We start from the raw sequence: 9,617 nt of genomic DNA on the forward strand, positions 1-9,617 counted from the left end.
CTATTGGGAATCCTCTTTTTTTTCTCCTGTATTTTTTTCCATTTTGACTCACAGAAAACTGCATTAAATGACCCGTCACTCCTCACACTGCTTTGAAATAAAGAGTAAACGCACCTGAAACTGTCGAGTGTGCATTTGTTTCTCAATGAGATTCATAAAATAATTATTTTCTGAAACGTAGGTTCGGGGAAAGCTCCTGATGCTGTGTCTGCTGAGCAATACAACATAATGAAATGAGAATCTGATATCAAATGAGCCTTTTATGGTTTTGTAACAACAGGTTGGAGAAGGCGGAGGTGTGGCAGTATAACGTTTATTAGTTGACATGTGGTTGTTATAAAGTCTCTTGTGGACTTTGTGGTTTCACTGGGTCAAATATGAGTGGCACACTTTTTACATACAATCATTTGTTTACATACATCTGTTACGTTCAAGTGACAAATGGTATTACCCCCTGTGTGTTTGTATTTTCATTATTATTATTATTATTATTTTGTAATATGACTTAATTTATGGCCCTGCTGACAGCATGTCTATACCATTTAAACAATAATTATTTACTAGTATTTATTTATTTAAAGAGTGAAATGGCACACAAAAAAAAAAAAGTGCTTCAAATAAATATGTCCGGCCTTTAACCTCGAGTGCCTTAAGTCAGGATGTTTATTTTAAAAAGGCATTCAGCAAGAAGTAAAATGCAAAAAGAAAATTACTTTCAATTCAAAACAAATGTCCATCATGTGTTTTTATTGTTAGCAAAAGCTACTTTTTGTTAAATTAAATTAAAATCTTTGATCCTTATTGCACATAATGGAATCACCATTTCCAACATACTTTTATCCAATTCAAATGTACAGTATTTTTTGTCAAACTGCTGTGGGTTGTATCGTAGAAAATGAGTGAGGTGGTCAAGTGTCTGTCATCTGTGTTTTACTGCCTTCAGTCTTTGGACCCGGCTGGATGCTGAAAAGAGGGGAAGCAAAGAGAAGAGGCTCAGAGGTTTGAACACTGGGAGAGGGAGCACATCACAGACTGTTCAGAGGGGTTCCAAAAGAAACTTGAAGTTGTTAGTATGTGTAGAAACACACCTTGAGAAGTGAACACAGAAAATAAAAATGCTGCTGCAGCTGCTCAGCGCTGCTGCTCTTCTCGCTTGCGGTAAGTCTGTTTTTGGTTACATTATTAGAAAAGTAACATAAGAGCACAGATTTGAGTTTTGAAATGGATCAACAAGAACCAAGTGTGAAGTGAACCAAAAGTAGTGCTTTTTATATTTGTTATGTGGCAAGTATATAAGGTATTTTTTGCAATGTTTATATATATTTTTTTATTAAAAGTGCCTAACTCAAGACGGGAGGGAGAAAGTATATTCCAGAAACTTGTTGAAAATTGTTTTTTGGCATAAAAGTAATAATCATGCGTAGAAAAAAAAGATAAAACTTAGAACAACAAAACAAAACACGTGTTGTACTTCTACTTACAGACTTCTAACCTCAATAATAATTTTCTTTAAACCAATTTTCAACCAATCTTGAATGGTATTACTACTTTCCATCATGGACTCAACTGCTTCTCTGGTGAAATGTGGGGGAATACCTCTGGAATACTTTACTGCTAAATGTTACGCTAGCATTTGTTTTAAGCAGAAGAATGTTTAAACTTAAAACGATATTTAAATGTATGGGATTGTAGCATTTTTTCATTTGTTATGCATCCATCGAAGTGACTAGTTTAATGGTCATCTGATGTTACCGACGCCCCACAAGGTCGTGCAGCGGTCAGAGAGTCAGTGTTGTGGTGGTTCAAGTTTCTTTTGCTCTATCAACTCAATAAGGATGTGTGCAAAACTGGTGATTCTATTGTGTCTTGTTGCTGAAGTCCTTAAAGTCAAACATTACCCAGAGTTTTGTATGAGAACTGACTGACATGGCTGGACTGTGGATCTGTCATGGGACTTTTATGATGAAATGGGTATTTAAATGATTCAGCAGCTTGTGATGTTTCAAATCAACAGGGAAACTTTTTTTGACTTATCACCCATTAAAAGTAATCACGTTATTTTTTATTCTATCATTCTTGCTGACTGAGAGATGTTGCTTGTGATTTCTATACTGATGCGTCACATCAGAACATAAAAGACAAAACAATCCCATTTTAAGCATTCTAAAATGATGATCAGATGTTTTAGCATGTACTTATTTCACCATTTATTTGCATCTTAGTGCTTTACACTGGTACTACCTTGGTTACCTGCTGTGGTGATCTTCATAATGTATTATTTCTATTCCATTTATTCCATGGTTTGTCATAGTGTGCAGTAACACTGTTTGGTTTTGTTGTGTTTCAGCTCATTGCCAGTGTCAGCAGGGCTGGAGGGAGAATGAAGATAGATGTTACTTCTTTTCAACTGATATAAGGACATGGATGGAGGCTAATGCCTTTTGTATCGCTCAGAACAGCAACCTGATGAGTGTCCATGACATTCATGAGAGGGTGAGAGACACACACACACACACACACACACACACACACACACACACACACACACACACACACACACACACACACACACACACACACATACACACACACACACACACACACACACACACGTTTTTGACAACAATATAACACAATTTAAACGCAACAAAGATTATGCTGGAAAGAGTATATGACAAAGCAATTGAAAGTGATTAGCCAGCAGAATCAGAAACCCAACATACCACATGAAAAAAGTGTCCTGAATCATAAAGCCTTACACACTATAGGGAATCATGTAAAGCACATTGCACTAGAAACAAAACAATGTATATACTTCTGGGATGTATGACATTTCTTTTAGACAGAGGGATTTGTAATTTAAGAATAAATTGTAATTAAACAAAAAATGGTGCTTCTTACACGTTGGGACTATGTGTATTTCAATGTTTAGGTTGAATCGGTGATGTGGTTTTTCAAAAGTCTAAATATAAATTGTTTTAAAAAGATGGTCAGAACATTTATTTTGAGGAGGTATTGAGAGGAAGACCCTGTGTGGATATTTGAGTTTGACATCATAGCATGTGGTTTGAGTTGATAGATGATAAATGTTCAGTTGATTGTTTGAGTTGTGGAAAAATAATAGGATCATGTAAGAAAATACTTCTTTCTACTCCTGTACCTTCATTTAAATGTATTGACATTATTTAAATTGCTAATGAGAATTTGGGATATGTAACCTGTTTATTTATGTTTTATACTTGTGTTTTGTTTGAAATAAAATACATAATTTTCCATTTATTTTTATTTATAATGTCTAGCTGTGGGTGAGGACCCAGATCGGCGAAGAGTCGTTCTGGTTCGGCCTGAATGACCAGGTCTCAGAAAACGTGTTTGAGTGGAGCGATGGGAGCACCTTCATACCATACTTATCGTATGTTATACCAATATTTAAATATGCATCATACAAAAAAGTATGTGTTACATTACGTTACATTTATTTTAGTTTAGTTTATCACAAGTGATTCCTCTCCTGTTGTAGATACTGGATGGACGGGCAGCCTGATAACTGGGGCGATGAGCCCGGAGAGGACTGTGTTCAGGTGGTCGGGGAGAGCAAAGGCCAGTGGAACGACGAGAACTGCAACGTCAAGAGGAAATATATCTGCAAGCACGTCAACCGTAAGTCCACTGTCTGTACTGTGTTAGATCTCAAACTAGTTGAAACCGTAGAGCTAAAACTCTTATTCCTCTCTTCATACATACGTATACATTTCAGAGCAATTTCTTTTGTTTCTACTGACGACTCTACAAGATACTCAAATATTTTACTTAAGGCAAAGTAGCAATACAGCAACACGATGTAGAAATACTCAGTTGCAAATAAAGATCTGCAATAAAATATCACCTAAGTAAAATACAAAAGTATCAACATCTAGTTTAGGTACAAACAGCAAAGGTACTCATAATTCAACATAATAAATAATTTAAGAGATTATAATAAGTGATAAATGATCGTGTTCATCACTTTAATATTGTAGCTTGTTAAGGTGGAGCGAATTTGAAATAGTTTATATACCGCTAAGTTGTTTAACCTGTAATTAAATATCATAATCTATTTTTAGTTTATTTAGAATGTGTATTAATACTCTATATCTGCAAAGTGACTAACTGAAGCTGTCATATAAATGTAGAGGATGAAGCAAAGTACAGTATAAGATGATGGGTTTGGAATTGTATAAAGTAGCGGAAAATGAGTAACTTCAAATTGTTCTTAAGTACATTAATAAAATGTGGAATTTACCAAGTTTAATCACAACCATTAAGCATGTTTTCTTTCCTGCTCTTCAGCGAATCCTGGCCCGCGGTGTGACTTAGACAACGGCTGGAGACAGTACGGCTCCAACTGCTACAAGCTGAAGGCTGAAACCAAGAAGAGCTGGTCTGAGGCGAGGGGGGACTGCGTTCAGGAGGGGGGGGACCTGGTGTCCATCGTCAGTGCAGAGGAGGACGAGTACGTCACAGGAACTCTGGACCCCTCGTGGGCTGACCTCTGGATCGGGCTCTCCACACTGGTGAGAGGAACACAGTGGCATTAGGAGAGCTATTTATTCTGAAGTATAACGAGTATTCCACTCATGGCAGTTATTATAAAACCAAACATGTACACTTTCAGCAGCTTTTATAGCCCATGATGGAAAGGAGCAGGGAGAGGAAAGTCACATTTTGATGGTTTGATTAAAAAAGATGTTCTGTCACTCACAGCTGCTTAAAACCAATACTTATAACATGAAACCAAAGACACAATTTAAACAATCTTGATACTGTCTAATTATTATTTCTTCATACATTTTCATAAACCTAGAGATGTTAATCCTTTCAATCATTTGGTAAAGAATTCCACAGTTTAAGGCCAACTACAGAGATACTCATCTGCTTTAAAATAGTCCATGCAAACTGAAGTTACATTTCCTTCTATGTGGCACATCCTCTGAGTTTAAAATATCAACGACAATACTGAAGATGAGCTTTGTTCCTCCAGAAATGCACCAAGATTTCCTGTCAGGTTGAAGCGGGGAACAGTCAGTACGCCTGGTCTGATGCTCTCCCAGTGGGGTACACAAACTGGGGCGATGATCAACCGTCAGGGTAAGATAGAACATTATTTGGGTCATTTATATAAAGATATATTGTGCAATCAAGGTTAAAACACATGTTCTCCAACAGGGATTTACAGGCCGGCTTGTGTTCTGCAATCATTAAAGAACCATCAGACGAGTTTGGGAAGTGGAAAGCCCATGTGTGCAGATACGAGCGTCCCTACATGTGTGAACGACCACTGAACAGTAAGCCGGATTGATTATCAGAAGCATACAATACTAAGAAATGATTTGCTTTTCATTTCAACTATTTCTTCTTGTTCCTCTAAACTCCCCTCCAGCTATCTGCCCCCCTGGCTGGCAGAGTTTCTCCGGCAGTTGTTACTGGATGGTCAGTAATGTCAATCTGTTGACCACCTGGCACGACGCCGCCACCAAGTGCTCCGATCTGGGGGCCCACCTGCTCATTATTAACAAGTAGGTGATGTTGAAGCCGCCTCAGTATATGACTTTTATAATAGGAAATAGCATAATCTGACTCTTACAAAAGTAAAGTTGAATCTATAAGCAGTTAAAGTATCCTGGCTCAGGTCTATACACTAACGGGTTTCAATGCAACATGACCTGCCCTGCAGCGTGGTCTTGAATGACACATTTAAAGGAATACTTCAACTACAAAATGACAATTATTCACCCCATGTTGCCTTCAATTGTTAAAGAAAACGTTTTTTATCTCGCATTTCTTCTACATGGTGACAGAAGAATCAAAGACTGAGAAAAGTCTTGATGAACTGAGGTTAATAGCCGCCTCGTTTAACAACAATTAAAAAAAATTCCTGAGATAAATATCTGTTATTTAACCGCTAAAGTGCACCACAAAACGTTCTCTTAATGCAGTTTATTGCTGGGTATGTAGCGTTAAGAAGTGTATTAGAGCTTTTTATTCAAACAGCTGACTGATCTGGGATGAAAAACCAAAACAATAAGAGCTAAAAGAGGCTAAAAAGCTGACTGCGGGAGAACAGTGGAAAACATAACCTGTGTTGTTTTCTTCTAGTCAAGATGAACAGTTCTACATAAATGGAAAACTCCCAGACTTTCACCAAGTGGAGATCCCTGACCTATGGATCGGTTTATCAGGTACCTTTTATGTGAAATAAAGAAATGTCTTCTCTGCAATAAATGATTTTTGAAAATGCCCTTTTCCATTCATTATCTTGTTTGTGATGTCACCAGATAAGGACCAGGATGGGGACTTTAAATGGGTGGATAAATCCCCGATTACTTTTTCCAACTATCTCCCTGGTTGGCCCAAAAACACTGTTGCCACCTGGGACTGTGGACAGATCTTCACAGGTAGAACATACCCTCCGCCATCTCATCCCTGAACTTACACTTGATATGTTTTCAGTTGAGGCTGATGAACGCCAACATGATTAAATCTCCTGTTTCAGGAAATTACGAGGGCAAATGGGAAACAACTAACTGCTTCAAGAGCCTGGGTTACATTTGTGAGATGACGGGTGGACAGAATCCTAAACCAACTTCAGCTCCCGGTCAGTCAGACTTCCTGTTTCCTCTCCGCACACGGTGTATCTGAAGCCGTGTTGATAACTCTCACCTTTATTCTTTGCTCCAGATTCCCACTGTGACGCTGGGTATTTGTTGTATGGGGATTTCTGCTATCAGTTTGAGACTGAGCAGGTGAAGAACTGGCATGACGCTGAGGCTCACTGCAGCGGAGAGCAGAGTCACCTGGTCAGCTTCCACTCCCTGGAGGAGCTGAGCTTCATCACTGGTAAACCACCTGTAAACCACATGCAATCATCATGAAATAATCAATCAAGAAAGTATGTTGTTTAAAGTGTAAATCATCTTTTTCCTGCAGCTCACATGCCAGGGGAAGCCTGGGTGGGGTTGAATGATATAAACAACGAGAACCAGTTTGTGTGGACTGATGGAACTGCTGCAGTAAGTGATGGAGCCAGGAACATATTATGTGATAAATATAACTGTAAACATTTGGACCAAATACAATTCTCAACTGCGCAGAGCAGGATATAGTTCCATATGTCTTTATTTATAAACTAAATGCATTCAACTCATCTTCGATCTCAATACTTTTAAAACCTGGTTATTAAATGTGGCTGATTATTAATGTCATCATCTTTTTTATTCTCTAATTATTATTACTTTGAATGATTTCGGTTTTTAAATCTTTTATATACCTCTAGTATCTACTGTCTTTTAAATGACAGATTTTCCAAATGAATTCCTCTTGACGTTCAACTCCTTTTCACACCAATTGCTTTTTTATGAAAGTTATTGACGTTTTTTAATCACTTGCAAAGACTTGCTTTTACAACTTCACTATTTTTTTCTTATCCCTTTGTCATATTAGTCACAATCCCTAAGCACAAATTCGTCCTTCAAATGTTGATAACTTCTTAGGTCTGCTTGCAGTAACGGTCATTACTTTCTCCATCGACTCATCATGTATTCCCAGTTTAAACATCTATTTTGAAGGACTAATAATAGAAAAGGTGGCAGTATGACACTGAAGTTGCTCCTCTAAAATAATTTCCTCTGGACTTCAGGACCTCCTCCCGTGGGCGCCCAACCAGCCGGACAACTGGCAGAACAAAGAGGACTGTGTGAACCTCCGAGGGATGAACCACCTCGAACCGGGGTTACTCAACGACGATTTCTGCACCGCCACCAAGGAATTCATCTGCAAAAAAGGTTTCATACTAAACCATTTTTATTCACATGCCTCTTGTGTTGTGTTAGTGAGGATATTTTGAAGTCAAATGTATGTCTTGTATCTTCATAGCTAAAGGACAAGGCCCTCCTCCCCAGCCCCCGACATCTGGACCAGGTACACTTAATCGTTAGCATGGCCTGACAATGATAATATGTGTGTGTTTATCTTGATGTGTGCTAATATTCTCATTTTTTTGTTACAGGATGGAATCCGAAATGTGGATCCTGGATGTCCGATCCCTTTAATGATTACTGCTACCTGTTCAACTACCTGTCCATCAGGACGTGGGCGGAGGCTCGGGCCGACTGTGTGAACCAGGGGGGGGACCTGGTCAGCATCACAGACCCTTTCGAGCAGGCCTTCATTCAAGGTACCGCCTTTACTCTGTGTCTGACTAATTAATTAAAATATTATATATAATTATTGCTAAATGTATGATGATTGACAGTACATTTTCTGTCATTTCTATTTCTTTGTTTAGACATTGTTTAATAGTAATAGTAATATATACAGGAAAGATAAAATAATAATAATAATGTTAACAAAATTATGATATAAAACGTTTGGAGATTCAAATTACAACTTGTTTCCCTAATAATCTGTCACACTCTAACTACATAAAATGCAGTATACTGTATAGAGATGTTAGAATTAGCAAATAAACTATTTATGGCAAATTTAGGATTAACCTAAGCTAAAATGTTTAGAATCATAAAATACACTGATGCCTATAATGTTGGAATACAATATTGAGTATCTCTTCTCGTGAAATTATAGTCTGTGTAAATAGGAATAAAAAGAGGAATGTAAATACAATTATTCCAACTTTATGGGCAACAGTGTCATTTCTCTCAATCATCTATTAAGAATATATTATGTGCTGGATAATAAGCATCCTCACCAAAAAGTGTAAACCTTCTTACAGAGCAAACTTCCTCTGGTAGATTCAACTTGCATTAAGCTTGTCTCTCACTCTAATTTGATTGGTGTTTTCCTCTCAGGTGTGATCCAGGTGAGTCCCACTGGCATCTCTCTGTGGATGGGCGGCCACGACTCGGTCACTGAGGGCGGCTGGGAGTGGATGGATGGAGCTCCCTTCAGATACATCCGCTGGAGCGCAGGTTCGTTTTAGGTCTAATAACATAACAAAATGTAAGGCAAGTATATTTTCGTAGGACACTTCAGGCAACTCAAAGGGCTTTACAAAATACATCAAAGCATCAAGACATGCAAAGAAACACATTATGTAATGACACTTAAGTACATTTTTAAAAAGTGATTGGAAAGCCGAGAGAATACAAATAAAAACAAGATATAATTAAACAGTGCTGTCTAAAAAAAAAAAGTGATCAAAATATTTTATCATTATTATTTCAAGACAACTGATTTCCCTTTCTTCGCCTCATCATTCCTCACAGGTAACCCTGACGACTATTACGGTGAAGACTGCCTTTCTATCTTCATTAACAACGGCTACTGGAACGACGACAACTGTGACAGCAAACGAGGATATATCTGCGAGCGCAGAGGTGAGATGTGGTGCTATAGCTGTTAACAGAAGATAATACTGAGTGTTGATGTTTCTAACACCTTACTCATCTTTCTCTCTTTCAGGGAACACACCTGAGCCTCCTCCTCCTCATGATGGTAACAAAAACCTCATCATTGATATCTGCATACTTTCTTATTGAAACAACAACAAATGGACCTGAAGCAGCCATGAATTTGTTTTAAAGATTGAAGTTGATGTCCAAATCCTTCCTGCTGCAGGCTTC

At 37.9% G+C, this 9,617-nt stretch overlaps 1 protein-coding gene across 1 annotated transcript; it reads left to right on the plus strand.

Moving 5' to 3' along the window:
- Nucleotides 1–2,466: 2,466 nt before the first annotated feature.
- On the plus strand, nt 2,467–8,244 carry LOC307025314 (macrophage mannose receptor 1-like; the record flags this gene model as incomplete). Its single annotated transcript, XM_079659949.1, has 15 exons — nt 2,467–2,493; nt 3,300–3,412; nt 3,521–3,660; nt 4,330–4,553; nt 5,021–5,127; nt 5,206–5,324; nt 5,420–5,555; nt 6,136–6,218; nt 6,315–6,434; nt 6,533–6,634; nt 6,718–6,876; nt 6,967–7,049; nt 7,676–7,820; nt 7,912–7,956; nt 8,045–8,244. The coding sequence occupies 15 exons, from the start codon at nt 2,467–2,469 to the stop codon at nt 8,242–8,244; spliced, it is 1,803 nt and encodes a 600-aa protein (XP_079516075.1).
- Between the last annotated feature and the right edge of the window lie 1,373 nt (nt 8,245–9,617).

Source organism: Notothenia rossii (assembly GCF_949606895.1).
Source record: "Notothenia rossii genome assembly, chromosome: 11".
Lineage (NCBI taxonomy): Eukaryota > Metazoa > Chordata > Actinopteri > Perciformes > Nototheniidae > Notothenia > Notothenia rossii.